This window comes from Rutilus rutilus, assembly GCF_951802725.1.
Source record: "Rutilus rutilus genome assembly, chromosome: 9".
Classification (NCBI taxonomy): domain Eukaryota; kingdom Metazoa; phylum Chordata; class Actinopteri; order Cypriniformes; family Leuciscidae; genus Rutilus; species Rutilus rutilus.
Window position 1 is genome coordinate 22,382,588 of NC_140223.1, and position 19,785 is coordinate 22,402,372.

Here is a 19,785-nt window from a genome sequence, read left to right on the forward strand (position 1 = left end):
ACGAGGACAGTGATGATGGTATAAAACATTTGCTCAAACTGAACCTGTCCAAGCTCCAAAAGGTAACAAAATATGATTTATTTTATTCTTCTGTAATAGTCTAATATCAGGAGAGTTTTACATTATTGCGGCAGGTAGAGAATAGAGATCCATCCGTGTTAGATATAGATGTCGTTGTCGCTAAAGACCCGAATATGTAATTGCTAATGATTGGCGAAACATTCATGCTATAACATTAAAAGCGATAGGTTTATATTTATTTTTGTTTTGAATTGCTTTTAAGTTTTGTCAACATTCCATCCATAATGATCGATAACTAAAAATATCTGTTGCTACGGTTACATTCTCAGGTGAACGCGATTTCTATTTGTTGTTTTTTTCTGTCAGTATGTAAATGTAAATAGTAAATTTACTGGTAGGTAAAAACTCTTGCAGTTGAACATGCTCCCTGCTTTTAATGGTTAAGTGACCTGTGGTTAAGTGACCACAAGAGAACAGTGATGATGGGTTAAGGGGTTAACAGATGATGGGTTAACAGTGATTAACACTTAAGGGGTTAAGTGACCTGTGACAAGTGTAGTCAGTATAAAACTGAGGAAAGTAACTTTTTTGAGCTAATATCAGTAAGAAAGGTCAAAATGATAGGCTTACAAAATCACAGAACAAAAACATTAAAGCAAAAATATGAGCAGAGTGGGTGTGTGAGAGCAGCCGGACAGATAAAGAGATGGTGTGATCGTTGCAGGGGAGAGAGGGAGATGTGACGGCGTTTAATATAGATCCTCCAGTCTGATAAAACTGACAGGAGGTTCCCATTCCCAGAAGCTACTCATAGGAAATTGCCAGAATGAAAAACAGAGAGAGAAAAAGAGAGAGAAGGGTTACGTGACTGACATCCCTCATTACTCTGTATTTCTTCGCTCTCTCTCTCTCTTTTATTTAGAATTCTCTAGAATTTGTTACTTTGAAAGTATTCACATATGGTTTTTGTCAAAAAACATGCTTGATATGGTTGTAGAACTTGTGAAAGCTGTAACTCAACAACACTGTGTGTATGTATCTGAGTTCAGTTTGTGTGAAAGCAGAGGAGTATTTATTCAGTCTCTGGGGTCAGAGGCCCAGGCTTCACATACAATGTATAAATTAGTCCCTGATGACAGAAACTCATTCTGTCATTCAGAATTTGAGATGCATGTGACTCTCAGTGAACCCGAAAACAGAAATTTGAATCACGAGTTCTTGCCCAGTATCGTTCAAGAGTCTCAATGCAGTTCATAAATTATCATGAATTATATAATCATTTTACAAAAAAAAAGAAAAAAAAATATATATTTTTTTCTATTTGAATATATTTACAGAATAATTACTCCAGTCTTCCTGATCCTTCAGAAATCATTTGAATATAATATTGGTGCACAAGTACATTTCTCATTATTATCAATGTTGAAAACAGTTGTGCTGCTTTATATTTTGTGGAAACATGATTTTGTTTGACCATAGAATTTCCTGATGAACAGAAAGTTCAACAGAATAATATATATTTGAAATAGAAATAGTTTGTAACATTATAAATGTCATACTGTAACTTTCGATCAATTGAACGTGTCATTGATGAAATATATAACAAAACAAATGAGTAACTATTAATTTTCATAAATTATTATTATTATGAAAGATAAATAAATCTGAATGGACCCTATTAACTTGGTAATCTTTAATAGTATGTTTAAAGTTTATTAACACATGTAGTCCTTTAAGAATAATATAACCATTTAAAACACACCAAAATGAAGTAATTTCAGCATACAACATATTTGTACTCCGGTATGAAAATTTGATTTATCATTTAAGACGTTAATGCAGCCGGATTATTTCTATTGGTTTGATAATGTATCTCTTAAAGCAGAAAATGATCTTGTGGTTCACTTTGTGGAGTGTCTCCTTCAGGGAATTAGGAAGATGACTGATAGCCCATGTCAGTACGAGGAGAAGCTCTGAGTCCTCTGTGACTTGTGGTGGAGAGTAGAAGCGTGTGTATATGTGTGTAATCTGCTCCTTAGAATGTCTGTGAGCAAAACCTAATTTATCTGTGTCCAAACCCACCTGATAACAGGCTCTTAGGGTGGAGTGTGGGATAAGTGGGTTTTCCAAAGATGGGATAGAGTGAATCATGAATTAGCTCAAGTTAGACGTGATTCAGATGCAATCGATTTAATGAGTTATCTTGTTTGTTTTTTTCATGACCACTACTGTTGGAAAGTGTGGGGGTCAGTTTTTGAATTCTCTTATGGCTGCATTTATTTATTCAGAAATACAGTAAAAAAATAATATTGTGAAATTAGGTTAAAATAAAAATGTATTAATTAAATGTAAAATATTCCTGTGATGGCGAAGCTGAATTGTCAGCATCATTATTCCAGTCTTCAGTGTCACATGATCCTTTTGAAATCATTCTAACATTATGATTTGATGCATAAGAATTTTTTTTTATTATTATTATGTTGAAAACAGTTGTGATGTTTAATATTTATTTTTATTCTTTGATCAATAAAGTTCAAAAGGACAGCATTTTTTTTAAAATTGTAACATTTTGTAAACATTATTAATGCCTTTACTGTCACTTTTGACCATTTTAAATGTATAAATTTTTTTTAAAAAACATCTTACTGACCCCGAACTTTTGAACTGTATTTTTATGATTTACTGGTTAAATATTTAAAAAGAAAAGACAAATAGAAGAATTTTTTTTTTTTTTTTACATTTTAAAAGAAATGGTTAAACAAATGATTTGACTTTTTTCACTTTGTTAGAAAACATTAAAAAATGTACCATGATAATTCCATGCATGCTTGCAGTACCTTAAAGAAAATAACATTACATATGAATATGGTAATTATTCAGTACCATGTAACTTCTTGTACATTTTCTTCTGTGTAAGCAACAAATTCTTTGAAGTAAAAATACACGATAGGAACGGCAGTCAAATACCTCCACATTTGTATTATAAACACAATAAAGACACACATCCATTATACATATACCTTTATTTTATATCTCTTAATAATTCATATATGTCTTTGTCCTATACATATTTTCTCTTAACAGTCTTGGAGACATACATAGATCATAGTTAGTACTATAGATTTTCAATACTTTGATAGACAGAATATTAAATTCTGTTGAGAAAGAAGAGGAAAAGTCAGCACTGGACTGAAGCACACACACATACACACACACACACACCCACCCACACACACAGATGCACAATATAGACTCACGTCTACGGCATGCACACACACACACACTGACGGAACTGACCGTGACTTATTACTTTTCTACCTCAATGTACAGCTCAAACATGTCAGTTCGACAGAGAAATCGACGTCCTCACATTTTTCCCACTCTACGAAATCAACGAGTAACAGAACGTCGGACCGCACAAACAGCAAGACTCACAAATTACACATGCATGATGCACATACTTAGATGTCCAGTCACATGTTTCTTTTCTCATGAAAAAAAAAAGTCTGAATCAAGGCTGAAGCGTCTGAAACAAGCACATTAGTTTTTGGTTTCTGCTACTTTGTGTAACTCACATAAAGAAATATGTAAAAAAAAAGAAGAAATGCTCAGAGCCCTCTGTTGATATTGAGGAGCATGCTAGTGGTCGATCAATATGGGTTTTTCAATAAACGAGTCTTAAGACTTATACATTTGATTTCCCCAGGCCTGAATATTTGGTCCCATCCTTGTAAATGCTACATGTAAATGGAAACTGGAATAGGCAGACAAAGAGTTCCAGTTGTAAATAAACAAAATAAGCATTATGTGAATGAAATGCGCCACAAATAAATACACATATGTCTAACAGTTGATACATATCCACAAAAAGTAGGCTAAACACTTAATAACTGTTTCATACTGTATACGGGATTGGTGGACAAAGACACACACATAAACACTCACTCAAACACACAAACACACCTGTGCAAAAAAGAAACAAATACATCTGGACCTAAATAAAAATGATTTGGGCTCTTGCTTCTCTCATTTAAAACCTACAACCGTAACCTACATTTACCCTTACCACACCTGAAATGAAAAATAAAATTAACATATTTTTTTTTAAGTAAGAAAAAAAAGACAAAATATCCATGATTAGTGATGACCAAAACCAAAAACAGATTCATTGAAGTCATACTTACTGTACAAATTCCTCTAATAACAAAGAATATGGCCTTATGTAAATGTGTGTACATGTAAAATATACCTGAAATTGGTCACAAAACCATAATATAGCAATCTTTATGTATTTAGTTAGTATTTAAAAAACAAATTATTGTAGAAAAACAATATATATATATATGTATGTTATATCTTCATAAAGTAAATTGAACCTTTTGTGCGTCCATTCCTGTTCCTATCCCAAACTTCACTGAACAGATATACCAGCATTCAAAAGTTTGGGAACAGTAAGATTTTTTTTATGTTCACGAAGGCTGCATTTATTTACTAAAAAAAAAAAAACATTGTGAAATATTATTACAATTTAAAATAACTGTTTTCTATTTTAATGAATTGTAAAAATGCTGAATTTTCAGCATAATTACTGCAGTCTTCAGTGTCACATGATCCTTCAGAAAATCATTCTAATATGATGATTTGATGCTCAAAAAACATTTCTTATTATTATCTATGTTGAAAAAAAAAAACAGTTGTGCTGCACAGTATTTTTGTGGAAACCGTGATATACTTTTCCCAGGATTCTATGATGAATAGAAAGATAAAAACAGCATTTATATGAAACAATGTAAAAGTATTTACTGTCACCTTTGATGCGTTTAATGCATCCTTGCTAAATAAAAGTAGTAATTATCTTTAAAAAACAAACAAAAAAAGCAATTCTTACTGACCCCAAACTTTTGAATGGTAGTGTACATATAGTCATGAGCCACACACACACATATTTTTATATATATATATATATAAAAAATGAACAATGGAAGGACAAAAACACAATCTCAAGAACTTTCCACGTCGGTCAGTAACTCATATGAGCGATGACTGGTAACACATGGACGGCAAGAATACAATAAACAACGGCTGTATTCGGAGGCCTGGCCCCACCGTCACACAATACAGGTAGCAGACTCCTCTGGGGTGAGGTGTGAAGGGAGGTCGGCCGGGGCCCTTACAGGAGCCACGGGCCCGCCGCGTTTGTGCTACATGTCCAGCAGAGGACGATATGTGTCACACGGCATTGGTGATGACAATTGTGTCTCTCTGGGGGCCGCTGGACCCAGAAGCCTCAGGGGTAATGCTTTTTAACAGACGCTATGGGGGTAAGCAGTGAGAGTGGCACAAAGGTTTTACATCATGAACTGTGAAAACATTCAAGCAATGGAAAAAACTACAGCAAGTGAAGACAGTTACAGCTCAACTTCAAAGAAATGTCTTCGAGACTGCTTATAAATTAAAGGATTGCACAATGCACTAAGTGATGCGTTGCAATTCTTTAGCAGTTAAATAGTGAACAGCTGTGGGCTAAAACTCTCCTCTGTGAGAGACATAATTACTCACCCAAAACCTGACATGCTAAAAGCACTGGTAGTTATATCACAGGAGCAACAAAGATTAACCTTGTGTCATTTTTCACCATCTGCCAAACACACATCCTGTGACTAAACACACACTATTAAAGTCACTGTATGGATGCATGTAGTGACTGACAGCCATGAGGCCCTTTGATGTCTATCTTCACGCCTCAAACAAAGAAAGTTTACAGATGCATTGCGGCATAATTGTGTTTGTGCTGCTGTAATGTGTTTAAATGTTACCTGATCAGACCAGATACAGTCATGTACGTGTTTTGATGTTTTAGTCTGTCTAGGCTCACCTGTTTGAAGGTTCCTTTGGTGGTGATCAGATAGTAGACCATGTAGGAAGGCACACAGATGAAGGAGGAGACTCCAATGCAGTAGCCGAGCACTGTGGTCCAGAAAGGGTAGAGGTAGTCAAACAGCTTCACCTCGGGAGGGAATGCCAGGAAACTCACAATAATGAACTACAGGCATGAAACAATGAGGAAAAAAGGAAAAAAAAACTGTGTTTGTTTTTATTTCAAAACTGTATTTGCATATCTGACATGCTGGGACCTGTCTGTCATTTACCCACTGTCATGTTGGTCCAAACCTGTATGACTTACCTTCTTTTTTTTTCTTTTTTTTTTTAAGTCATAAGTTTATTTTGGACCTCATTGACTTTCATTGTAAGGGCAAAAACAGTTCCTTAACAACAAAGTTCCAACAAATCCTTAACAACAACTAAAAAATCTTAATTTGTGTTCTGCAGAAGAAAGTCATACATGTTTGGAATGACATGAGGGTGAGTAAATAATGACAGAATTTGGGCCAACAATCTATTTTAATGTATTTGTAAGTGAATGCAGTCCTTTCTGGACTGGATTTACATAGCCCAAGCAGCATAGCACATGCCAAAATTATGGGTATGATGAAACCTAGGGAATGCATAAACTGATACAATGTATTCATTGAAAGCAATATAAGTTGCTTAGGCAAGTCACCAGATGCATAAATGTTCTGTAATGGACTGACCAATAGGAAGCAGGGACAGATGGCTACCCAGCAGACCCTCCAGAAAATACCAGGGGCAAAGCCAAGCATCAGCTGCACGTCGTTGCAGAAACGTGTCGTCCCTGCAAGTATTTCACAAACACACTTAGTGCACATTGCCTGAAGCGACATATCGGATTACGAAACTATTGAGGTGCATGATAACATTTTGGGACTTATAAATGGTAGGTGGATGAGAAAGAACAGATGGACAACAGCAGAGAATAAAGTGATAGAATGACTAAACAGTTTTATAGTTTGACATTACGACTTCTCTCCCTGTAGCAGTGACTAAAATGAGATTTTCATAGACTCTCATAGGAAAGGGTACACAGTCCAAAAATAAGAAATACAAATGACACAAGCTAGGAGGTTTAACAGCAATGCTCAGACAGTCTTGAAGAGTTCTGAGGGAGTTGAGGAACTGTAATACAAAAATTGTTACATGTCAAAAGTATACCTTTTCTGGCTCCAGCTTAAAAGCCTCTAGGGATGATCTTGTCTAGACAATTCATTAAGAAACTACGTAAGAGTTTGTTCGCACTTAGTTGCGTCAAACTGACACTGAATTAGAGGGGTGTTTTGAATGATTTAGCTGGAATCCAATACTTACCATAGAACCAGGAAACAGCAATGACCTCGAGGAAGACTACGGTGATAACAGCAGGGCCCGTGGCATACTCCTCAAATAGTTTAACAACAAACGCACCTCCCTAAAAAAACACATTCCGCCAGTATTAAAAGGAATAATGAATGTGCACACTTCGGAAAATGACATGTTGTTTTGGCAAAATTCCAAATTTGGTCTCTGGACAATGTTTAAAGACCTCCAATGCAAAACAAGATTTTTGTTAGCTGTGCTGTTAGACTCACGTAGGTGAGAGTCGAGAGGGCGCCCAAATAACAGACACACACCAGGCCGAGAACAAACCATTCTCTTCTTTTGGCCAACAGGTGGGGGAACTCGTCCAACATGGCTGTAATTACACCTTCCAGACCAGCAAACTGTAGTGAAAAGCAAGAAAAGCAGGGGATGATAGAAAAGTAGGTCAAGGACCCATTGAACCTGTACAGGCATTAATCCAAATAATGCTCGTTACGGTGAATATAGCACTAACTCAGTGGTTTTTGACAGGGACAAACATTATAATGAAAGAAAATTAGACTACATATGGAGTTATTTAATTAGCAGACTGTAATAAGCCATGCCTAACATGACTTCATTGTGAGTGCGATCACTATAAGGACAGGAACGGGTTAACTATGCGCACTAAAGACCTAATGTAATGAAACACTGTTGACAATACATCATACTAAATTCAGAGACAATAAGCTGAGTAAACAGGGAAAAAAGCTAATTCATTAAGATAAAATTGTCTCGAAAGAAAGAAAGAAAGACTGACCGTGCTATCCAGCCCCAGCATAATTATCATGAGGAAGAATATGATGGCGAAGAACGTAGCAGCAGGCATATTGGCAATAGCCTCAGCATAGATGATGAAGAGCAGACTGGGACCTTTGAACACATGCATTTAATCAGCACAGGTACATCAAATGTAATTTTAATGTTAACAGCCATATCACATTGTATGGCTTCTCACAAACTTTCATATGCAATGATTTATTGGCATTATGGTTTAAATAATTACAAATTCTCTAATTCATACTTATTTGAATGGAAATGGGAGCAAACATAAAGAAACGTGGTGCTCACCAGCATCCTTAGCTACAGTCTCCACACCTTGGTGGCGCATCTCTGCCATGTAGCCTAGCACTGTGAAGATCACAAAGCCTGACAGGAAACTGGTCAAACAGTTCACTGAGCTTGTGATCAATGCATCTCTGAAAATCAAAGAGAGATATGAAGATTTGAGCTAAAAGAAAAGGGACGAATAAAAAGAGTTCAAACAGGGAGCAGAAAAACAGAAAAAAAGGGTTCTAGAAAACAAAACTAGAATTTCTGGGTGGTGAACACGAAAAGGTGTTGTGGCTGTTTGTCAGGGCGTTATATAAACCTGCACAGAAACACGTGCAACAAGTTGCAGGGGGAATATGGTGCAAGGAATGGTGCAAGGGAATGGCTGTTCACTGTTTACTTTATGAGAGAAGCACCTAAAACCTATATTTACTCTTCTAGCTGACCCTGTTAGCCTGTCACTGAGGTCACTCAGGCCTGTTGCCTTTACTCTTTATCTTTAATCATAAGAGAATAATGACAAACATTGTCTGAACCACTTCCTGAGAGAAAAAATATCTTATCAGTGTGTTTTGGGAAAGTTTCCTGGTCAGAGCTAGAACTCGACCAACTCCAACCTTGAAGAAGCGTTGTATCTGTGTGTGTGTGTGTTTCAGTACACTTTTACTGGCAGGAAGGAGAGCTGAAATTACCATCTGCAGACATACTGGAGCCTAGAACCTCAGATTGGTGACCTCAGCAGGTCGCTTTGTGCCTAAACCGGGATTTTGACTGACATCCAAATAATAAATAGAGATAGGCTTCTGACAAGCAGTGCCTTAATCAATCGGAATCATTCAACCTGACGTGATGACGTAGTTAGTGACCTGTGTTAGTGTGTAATTGCTGTATTTCCCCTACAATAGAAAATGACGGTATGAATGTGAGGTATGTACTTGTAGCAGTTGTTATGAAAAGGATTGTAGCTGGCAAAGGCCAGGAGAACACCAAAGCCTGGACCCAGAGAGAAGAAGATCTGTGCAGCTGCATCAAGCCAAACCTGAAAAAACACAGATGGAGTGATTTGTCAGTAAAGATTTTCATTCATCCATATCATATCTGACAGATGGCAAGAAGTATGTGTTTAGGAGGAAGACAGACACAGCAACCAACACAGATTGTGCAATATCTAAGTATTCAAAACGGTTGAATTAGTTTCCACTCACTGTAGTGGTTAGAAGTTTGCTCCAATCAGGTTTCAGGAAGAAGATCACTCCTCTCCATGCTCCTGGCAGGGTGGCCCCTCTTACCAACAGGATCAGCAACACCAGGTATGGAAAGGTAGCCGTCACCCACACTACCTACCAGAGAGAGTCATGAAGAAGCTGCTAAACAAAGGGTGCAACTTTTGAACAACACTCTAAAGTCAAGGTTGCTATTTTTCCCCTTGCCTTGAGGTTTTCTGTATATCTTACCTTGCCAGATGTCTTGACCCCTTTCCAGATGCTGAAGTAGACAACAGTGAAGATGAACAACAGACAGAGGGCTAGCTGCCAGCTCACCCAGCCCAGCTGATGAAGACCAGGGGACAGATGAACCTGCAACACCTGCCGTCTAAGGACATGAGAGAAGTTGGTTGACGGTTTATAAAGGCATTCCCGTAGAAGCTACTATTGTGAGATTAAGGTGCCACAGAATAATAAAACAAAAATCGGAACACTGTAAAACATTATATGATCAATAAGTTAGGACAACGTATGTTTTTACATCGCTTTAACTCGTTAAAATAAGTCAAGCAACTTTTTCAAGATTCAATACAAGATTCAACTTGTTTTTTAGCGCAATTTTCCACCGGACAAAATTGCGATTAACAACTCATGATTTCTGTTCTGTTCTGTCTGTGCGCACCAATCTTGCACTTCTATCTATTTTCGGCATTATGTTAAGGAAGGTCTAATCTCGGGAACGCACAAAAAAAATCCAGGAAAAGATTTTGGATTTCCTGGAAATTCCAGAAAAAATTCAGTTTTTTGCAAATTTCTCGGCAACCATAATAGCTATCGAGTTGAAACAAATTGCAATCGATAGCTTCTAAAATTTACAATAATATTAGAAAAAAGAATTGATCAAAAATATTTCCTTTATGCTTCAAAAATTAATTAAAACTTTATATGAAGGGAAATAAGAAAAATATTGCCTTTTCACCTATAAAACTATTGTTCCACAGAAATACGTAAGGAAGGTATTCACAAGAGTCATGAGCACAATTAATTCCACTGAATTACGGCAAGAAATCAATGAAGGTATCGATCAAGATTTGGAGAAGGAGCAAGAATATATGAGAAAACGACAAGAGGTTGTTGCAAAATAAATGGAAGAACGTTCAGCAAAGCGACAAAAGATGGCGACATCCACACCAACGGCTTCCTCATCAGGCGTATCTGATTTCTACGATGACTCGTGGCTTTCAGAGGATGTTTTGGCAAATATCTCGAAAGCAGAAGAAGAGTTTACAAAGTCACAAGCCAATAGTCAAGCAGAAAAGAAGGAAGAATCTGAAGAGGACAAAGCAGAAAAGGAAGCTGATACAGAGAAAATCGAGGATATTGAGTGAACACAAGATGTAAAAAATAATGAGCTAATAAAATAAATGATGCTCAACTAGTCAAGTGATTGTGCCTTTTTTATTATCCATTGCTGATTTGATTTCAGAAAGTTCATTTGAATTTCAAGAGAAAGTTATATTCTCGAGCAACTTATTTTCTCTTTCATTTACTATCTCTTAGTGTTGTGATCCCATGACGTGAGAAAATTGCGCTAAAACACTCACTGAGTTTTTATTACTTGTTTTTAAGTCAGGTTAATGTAATTTAAAGGGGTGGTTGATTATGATTTCACTTTTTTAACATTAGTTAGTGTGTAATGCTGTTTGAGCATAAATAACATCTGCAAAGTTACAATGCTCGAAGTTCAAAGCAAAGGGAGATATTTGCTTTTAAAGAAATCCCTTTTTAAGGACTACAACAAACGGCTGGTTGGGACTACACAACATTCCTCCCGGGTTAGTGACATCACTAACCCTAAAATTTACATAAACCCCACCCCCGGGATGCGATTTACAGATTATCAAGACAGAATATGCTAATCAATGACTAGAAGATAACTACACATAAGCTACATAAATTCATCAACTAACCATTCAGAAATGTCCTGTTGCATTCTACATGTTGTCACCTTTTCTTGAGTCTCTCCATCATTGTCTGAATCCGGTTTTAACATAAAAGGCTAAAAGTTTTAAAAATTTTCAGTGCATGTCTGTGTGAGTGCAAGCTGTTGTAGCTCCACCCTCTGGAGCAGCAGCTCATTTGCATTTAAAGGAACAGAGACAAAACGGTGCATTTTTGCTCACCCTCAAAAATTTAAAATTTTTACATACACACTCTGGGGACATCAGAGATTTATTTTACATCTTGTGAAAAGGGCATTATACCACCCCTTTAAGTTGAAATCACTTAAACATTTAACACTTAAAGTTGATTGTACTTAAAAAATTTAAGGCAGCAACTTTTTTTTTTCTTCCAGGAAAGGACTGATGAGTGCAGGACAGTTACATAAGAACGGAGCAACATTTATATGGAAAACAGGAAATTCCGGCATCACATAAAACATATGGGAGCAATCAACAAAATAAAGTCTCTAAATCTCTCGTGAAGCAGAGGATACAACACCCAATCCCGCCTGCATCTTTCGGGATCTTCCTCTTTCAAACACAAAAGTCTCTGGATGGTACATGAAGCCTGGTGAAGGCAAAGTTCTTAGTTTCTATCCCTTTACACCTGGACTTGCACTTACATGCACTTACATGCACTTACATATAGAACTCCTCAGCAGGAGAGATGGAGTTTTCGGTCCAGGAGACATTCAAGTCGGTGGACAGGTAGTGGGTGCAGTTGGGAGTGTTCCACCGGTTGTTGCAGGTGGTCCAGGGCAGTGTGGTGTGAAAGGAGGACAGGAGGTAGTAGAGAGCCCAGGCCATTATGGTATTGTAGTAGAAGGCAATGTAGAGTGCAATGATGCAGATGGCAAAGCCTATACCTGGAAAAGAACAGGAAAAACAAATGTCTAACTCGGTTTCAAGCACCTTCCACTTTAGGGGAGTGGGTGACATTTAGGACCAAGTTCCATTTACATATAATTAAGTTTCTTGAACAGCTGGCATTTTACCAGGTAAATGTGACAATTTCCATAACAGAGTCCTGGCTATCAACAAAGAGAGAGTGAAATCCGTAAGAAGTTTAGAAGAATGTCAAGGGAGAGTGTACTATCAGCCCAGCACATGTCAATCTGCCACTATCTGTCTGAGTGTTAACCCGGGTCCTCTGTCTCAGAAGTCTGAATCTTGTGAAGCGAACCCTTCTTACCCTTGAAGATGGGGCAAATGTGTTTCCAGATGGAGATACACCCACTGCGGTGAAACTGGCCCAAAGCCAGTTCCATGTAGAACAGAGGCACGCCACCAAAGACAGCCATCAGCAGGTACGGCAGGAGAAAGGCACCTGTGAAGCACAAGGATTTAAACAGGAAGTGCAACTTGATCTTCACGGTTCCAGTGCATTGGTCTAAACACATCCTGAAAGCACTATTATACTAACAATAACAGCATAAAAGGCGCTAACATACACAAAAAGTTCCTGTTCAGACAAGCCCTCTGTGCTTGATTAAAGCTTTATACGTGAGCTTTTGACGTGAACGCTAGATAGCTGTTGATTGAGTAGCATTGAGCCAGATTATTAAACAATATGAGAAAGTCCCACCCACGAGAGCCACAATTATTGGCGTTGGATGCGATGAGTGTCTCCTTGCCCACTCTATCTCTCATGCACTCCCCTTGCATGGTGAAACAGGAAATTACAAAGATTTTATTACTTCAAATTCAATGAAAGGAGACTAAAGCCTGTTTGCACTGAAGATGCGAGCTGGATCGCACAAAGAGCAGAGACAACCGCAGAATTCCCCATTGTCTATTTGTTATTTTTAAGCAAACAGTACCTCGTTGATCTTGTCTTTAAGACGGAAATCTTTCTTTTAATGGGATGCAACACAATATTTGTTTAACTCCTCTAGAGTGCATCACACTTATCTGTCTCAGTATTGCCTGCAGCTTCAGTCGCACTATTGCCTAATGTTCCTAACTTTTGACCTTACCCCCTCCGTTTTGGTAGCAGATGTAGGGAAAGCGCCACACATTGCCCAGGTCCACTGCATACCCGATTACCGACAGCAGGAAGTCCATCTTTTTGCTCCAGGTCTCCCTAGGTGGATCCAGGCTGGTCTGCTGGACCACCAGAGTCCTGAATGTTCCAGGGGTGCTGCCCCTGTCCGTCCCAGCGCCTGCACCTTCCCTGGGACTTTGTGGGGATGTGCTGGGATAACCGTTGGAGACCTGCCCAGACCCGGAGCAGGATTTCGGACCCTTCTCCGCAACGCTGTCCGCAACCAGCCTGCCATTCTCTTGCGACTCCAGTTCTTTCTCCTGCTTTCCCCCGTCCTCTTGATCCATCATCATTGGTTGTTTCACCTCCATGGTGAGGACTGCTGTTAGGGCTGAGAAGGTGGTCCTCTTGCACTGGCTAATATCGTGCCCATGAGGGGATAGAGAGCCTGTAGAAGAGGGGCTGGGTGTGGAACAGAGCGGGCTGGGATGGAGACAGCAAGGAGAGGGTGACTGGTCCTTAACCTGTATGCTTTAACAAGCTCAGGTGGGAAAACAAGGAAGGACTGCTCAGGCCCAGCTGCAGAACAAAAAGAGGGGAATTTAACATGGATTTTCCCCCTGTCATTCTCATAAAAAGTGTTCTTAAGAAGTCACACATCATCTTTGACAGAAAAAACATATGTTGTTTTGCAAGGTTTCTGAAGATTTTGATCAAATATACCCTTAAAACACGGCTGTAAAACGCTAAGTGAACTCTGTACATGCCACAGCAACTTTAAGCCTTAGGGAGATGCCAAAACACATATTTATTCTCACTATGCCTGATACTTATGATACTCATGATACTCAAATTACAAGAGACTGTACCCAATGTTACACACAGATAAACCAAAAACATGCACTTAACCCAACCTTGACACTAATTTAAACAGATATTATATACATTGGTACGTAAACATTTAACAGTGCAACATGTGAGAGTTAAGGAATACTGAACATTACAACATGTTAAACTCATGTAAAAGATAGACTAATTACAACTATTTTTATTTGTATTTAAGGTCAGAAATAAAGGGTCAAACAAGTTTAACACTTGTTGATCAATACCAATCAATCCATCACTATTTAATACAAATATATTATATTGCATTTTAATAAAAGTGTGATTCAACATCTAAAATTGGCTGGAGGGCAACTGCATTTCTTTCCGCCTAGCGTTCTCTAAAAGCTGTTTGTAATTACTAGTTGAGGAGTAGTGAGGCAGGTGGGCGCAACGACCAGAGTGAGAAGATATTAACCAATACATCAAAACATAATGATTAAAATAATGTCAGGAATAATTGAAAGGGGAATACAAAAAAATTCCCTGCTTGCCTTTTCCTCATACTATTGCCTAATTATAAACAGCATTTCATTTAGTTTCCATCAGGGGATCTTTTTTTCTTGCCAAAAATGTTTATTATTTATTCAAAGTGAATAATTTGTTCCGCTAAAACACATTTTGAAAAAAAGACAAATGCTATTAATGATTTTATGATGGCTGTGGAGAAGGTGGAAAGAGTTCTGCACTATTAAAATCAGACAAAAAGTGAAATGTTAAAATGTTTGCGCATATCCAGCATGGCAACTTATCAATACAATTAATTTGAATGTAAAAGTTGAATCGTCAAACATGAGTACGTACGCGTACAGGAAAATTACACTTTTTTTATGTGGAATAATAAAATAAAAAAAAGACAAGCAAAAGTTACATTTTCATGCCATAGTATCAATCATCTAATTAAAACATAATGACAATGTAAAACTAAATTTCATTTTTTTCAGCTGCCTCCACTCATCCTCCTCATTCAAGTGTCACAAGATAAAATGATAAATAACACTTATTTAATAGTTTTACCTAGGATGGTTTTCTTGACAAAGATTATCTGATTGGCAGACTGCCTGATTTTTATTATTTACAGCTGTATCTCTTTGCTACTTTCCGCCCGCTCTTCTTTGCACACACTAAATCAACCCACAAATCGGCTCTCTTTTACAAACCCTAAATCAACCCTCTTAATGCTGAACGTCTAGGACACCTCGTCTCATTTTTTCTTTCTTTCCATAATTCATAAATATAGATAATATGCAAGGTCAAGATCGGTGCAGCTTTGTTATGGTAGGAGTTTGTTCGGTTACCAGGATCACAAGATTACCAGGACCTCAAGCCAGATGTGTGTAAAATAACCCATTACTCCACTATCTTCATTATTACACATCTGATACTGTATGCGCATAAATGCCAAATGAAATAAAGTTAATACGAACAGTTTTACAACCACTAGATATTGAGATAAAACACTTCCAGTCCCATTGTAGCATCATTAGACCTAATAAAATGAGTTATTCTTGGTTCTCAAAAACCTCCACTACAGCAGAACTAGACTTCCACATTTTAATGAACTTAAAATGTCTGTTAACGTACAACTTGACGATTTCAGAGCACTACATAAATCAACATAAAACTTTGGACAAAGAATCAACGGCATACACAGAAACATCAAAATGCCTCCTGTTACACATGCAGGCGCGTACAGACACACACAAGCAAAGACTTGCCACCCCAAATCGCTTCGTTAAAACACACAAACACCATGCACAGTGCAACCCTACCGTGCTGCGGTTGAGCAGTTCTGTGGGGGTCTGTGTTAGGGTGGTGACCAAAACCATCCCTGGGAGCCCAGCACTCAAGACACACCCCCTTCACCCCTGCTCGCTCTCTTTCTCTCACTCACTCTGTCTTCCTCTACTTTTTCTGCTGCCAAACTTGCTTTGTGGTAGTCACCTTAAGGCACTTCAGATGTAGTCACATAGAATTAAGCTCAATGATATAATTATGACCCCTGCTACCAAGCATCTGTTCATGCAAAACACAAAAGGCATGAATGGAGAACTCCAGTCCTCATCACATGCGTATCCACATAGTATTTATTTGTGTCAAAAGAACCCTGACCTACATTCTCAAAATCCCACTAAGATATTTGACTTACTTAATTGACGTCAGGTTTAAGAGGGACTGCCTATTAGTTTAAACGAATCGCTGATATCTTTATACACATGCAGGTCAAAAGTTTGGACACACTTACTGATACACTTCATCACTATTTTATTATTACATATTTTCGAATAATAGTAAAGTCATAAAAATTATGAAAACAAAAATTAATTGAATGAGTTTCTATGGTGGGCACTTGTTGCCCGTTTTTCCTTTATTATCCGGTCCAACACACACACATATATATAATTTATATGTATTTTACATAATATGATTTTATAATATATGTAGACACAAGAGAAATGTAAAATCTAGTCAAGTGTGTCTAGACTTTTGACTGACTGTATATAGGATCTTGTTGAGAAGCTCACTGTGCAAATAGACTAAAAACAGTTAAAATATAGGCCTTGTTTTTTCAATTAATCTTCTAAGTGCCATGGCAAATAAGTGAATTACGCACACAGTTGGGAGTCTAATTGTAAACAAGATTTTAGAGATAAATATGAACACGCAACATGGTTTCCACATTGACTTTTTAGCTGTACATAATGTAACAACTACATATCAGACGTAAAAAAATAAGGAATGAATCAACAGGGAAAGATAAATATACATTACCCTTCTGTTCTCCTGAATGATCTGCAATCCAGAAATAACACACAACTTAGTGATGGACACAAAACATATCTATTACCTTTTGAAAATTAAACGCAACGCACTACAACACAACTGACTCTTCAGCTTCATCAGCAGACTATGAACCTTTCCAATACAGCAAGTTGTTATTTTCTTAGCATAGCTTATTCAAATGCATTGTATACTTGAATAAAAGCCATCACCTCGGGCAAACATACAACCAAACCACACACATACACTCATGTTGTGTTTTCATGTTTTATGGGGACTTTCCATAGACAGAATGATTTTTATACTAGTATACAAACTGTATATTCTATACCCTTAATATACCCTGTATATTCTATACCTCTATTACACTAACCTTACCCCTAAACCTACCCATCACACAAAACTTTCTGAATTTTTACATTTTCAAAAAACACCCACACCCACACGGACAAGGATTTTGGATATTGCCATATTTGTGGGGACATTTTGTCCCCATAATGTAGGGTTTTCCAGGACTAGTCCTGGAAAACCCTACATTATGGGGACACACACACACACACACACACACACACACAACAAATAATGTAAGATGTTAACTGAAGATTTGCATTTTCGAACACAGAGAAAGTAGGTCAAGCACAGCTTGATCCAGTCCTATAAGTGTGAAGTAATTTATGCAGATTTGTTTTTAAAAAGTAAAAAAGAAGAAATTCAAACCGTTTGCTGCATTATTAAATGAAAGTAAAAGTGTTTTTCGACGTGCAATCTGTCAAAATGCACTTTGAGCCATGGAAATTGTAACCATTAGCACCAGAAGTTGTGATATGAAAATCAATATAAAACGTTAGAAAAAGACAGTATGCTACAATGCTTCATCAACATAAAATGATCACACTGACCACCCGAAACTGATCAGATGATTCTAAGGTGATTTTAAGTATCAAGTCCACAGGTGTCTACGTAAAAGTGTAGCCTACTGCGTCACATGAATATTCCACTATGTTCAACAAAGTTGGAAATACTTTTAAACAGCATACTATGTTGTTGTAGCTATCATTCAAAATCGTAGGCCAACTAGCATCTTTTTGTGTCAATGTATGCCATAATCTGAGCAGAAAACAAGACAGTTAGCACCTTTACTTAATCTCTTATTGTTGTGATTGTCCGACCATAGATCGTACAGAAGACGGGACAGAGGGATCAGGACAGAAGAAGGGGTGCTGGCTGATGACAGCACAAACGGACCGAAGGAGACAGGACGTTTAATCTGTATAATAACCTTAACCAGAGAAAAGTGCAGAGAACCACCTCAGGTGAACCGCATCACAGATCTTATTATTATTATTTTTTATATTTACCTCGATAAAACCGTTCTGAGGTGTTTTCCAGTTTCTTCCATGCTATTCAATTAATGTCAAATCGTTTACTTTTTCTATATTTATCTGTGAGTTCCTTCTATCTGCTATCTTATTGAAAGAAATGCTCTCTGGACATGTGTTGGGGAGAAACAGCGTCCTCTACAGAGCAGTGAATAAAATTATCCACGCCGGTTTGACCAGAAGGGTCTGTCTGCGTCCCGCTGTACTACAAACCACGCCCCTGCAAATTACGCCTACTACAACAAGTTACGCCTACCGCGAAGAAACAAGCGTGGTGGTCATTATCTAAAACAAACCGCCGGACACACTTGGATTTTACAGGTACAAATAATATCTTCACATATGAAAGGTAGATGTAATTTATTATTAGTCAATAACCCCTTAAAGTACAAAAACGGTGACCTACCTTACAGATGTCAAGTTGAGTTCTGCAGCTCATGCTAATTTGATGTTTTTGGAGCATCTCTCAGGGTCCACGGTGAGGGGACAATTCAAACTATTTTCCCCACTTTTAAGCACTCACACACTGTTAAGCACATAAATAATGTAAAGTACCAAGAACATTTGCTGAGGATCCATTACATCATCCAGTTTTTCTTTAGATTCCCATCTAAAGATTCTGATCATAATTGTGTCTCAAACGTTCCCAAGAATCCGTCTTCTTATAGCTAGATGTAATAGATGCTACAAACCTGTTTTAAATCCCCAAAGACAAACACATACAAGGCACACAGACAGCTCTTCTTGAAGAACCGAACTTCTCTGACAGACATATTACAAACACACTTACAGTGTGGAGAACACAGAGTCTTTCCAATCTGTCTGAGCTAGTAGGATAATCCGCAACAAGTCCAATGAACTGAAAAGCAGCAGGGTAACAGAGGGGTGGGTGGATGTATCTAAACTAGGTGAAACAGATTTTTAAGGAGAGAAATAAGAAGCTTAGGTTGTGTCTGTGACAAATGCACTCCCCTTTAACTTTCCCCTCTAACAGTGGCAGATTGGGATGTGAAAGAATTAAGGGCACAAATATCCAGTCAAGAGTATCTTCCCATTTCAACACCAAAAGAGTTCTTGGAATCACTCTTTGTTAGGATGAGGACTCGGAGGTATAATTGTTCCATGGAACGGCCAACAAAAAGGTACCGTTCCTCAGAGGTCTTTTAAACCCCTTCCACGCTTTTTAATCTTTTGTGAGGCCCTGGTATTTCCACAGTCTTCGC

At 37.7% G+C, this 19,785-nt stretch overlaps 1 protein-coding gene and 1 long non-coding RNA gene across 5 annotated transcripts; one reads left to right on the top strand and one right to left on the bottom strand.

The window, feature by feature from the left end:
• Nucleotides 1–3,029: 3,029 nt before the first annotated feature.
• Nucleotides 3,030–18,647, bottom strand: slc6a4a (solute carrier family 6 member 4a). 4 transcript variants are annotated; one of them, XM_084419510.1, is made up of 15 exons: nucleotides 18,542–18,647; nucleotides 17,175–17,195; nucleotides 13,513–14,099; nucleotides 12,729–12,863; nucleotides 12,180–12,402; nucleotides 9,783–9,921; nucleotides 9,534–9,668; nucleotides 9,264–9,367; nucleotides 8,347–8,474; nucleotides 8,036–8,148; nucleotides 7,506–7,637; nucleotides 7,246–7,345; nucleotides 6,615–6,715; nucleotides 5,897–6,064; nucleotides 3,030–5,334 (listed from the first exon to the last, which is right to left on the bottom strand). In XM_084419510.1, the coding sequence occupies exons 3-15, from the start codon at nucleotides 13,889–13,891 to the stop codon at nucleotides 5,251–5,253; spliced, it is 1,941 nt and encodes a 646-aa protein (XP_084275636.1). In that variant the 5' UTR covers nucleotides 13,892–14,099; nucleotides 17,175–17,195; nucleotides 18,542–18,647; the 3' UTR covers nucleotides 3,030–5,250. The 4 variants fall into 4 exon arrangements, with proteins under 4 accessions (XP_084275636.1, XP_084275635.1, XP_084275638.1 ...); XM_084419509.1 differs by lacking the exons at nucleotides 17,175–17,195; nucleotides 18,542–18,647 and adding an exon at nucleotides 16,175–16,206; XM_084419512.1 differs by lacking the exons at nucleotides 17,175–17,195; nucleotides 18,542–18,647 and adding an exon at nucleotides 16,053–16,071.
• LOC311297281 lies at nucleotides 9,548–10,914 on the top strand. Its single transcript, XR_014628793.1, has 3 exons — nucleotides 9,548–9,638; nucleotides 9,811–9,938; nucleotides 10,535–10,914. It is a non-coding gene; the product is annotated as an uncharacterized lncRNA (long non-coding RNA).
• Nucleotides 18,648–19,785: the final 1,138 nt, after the last annotated feature.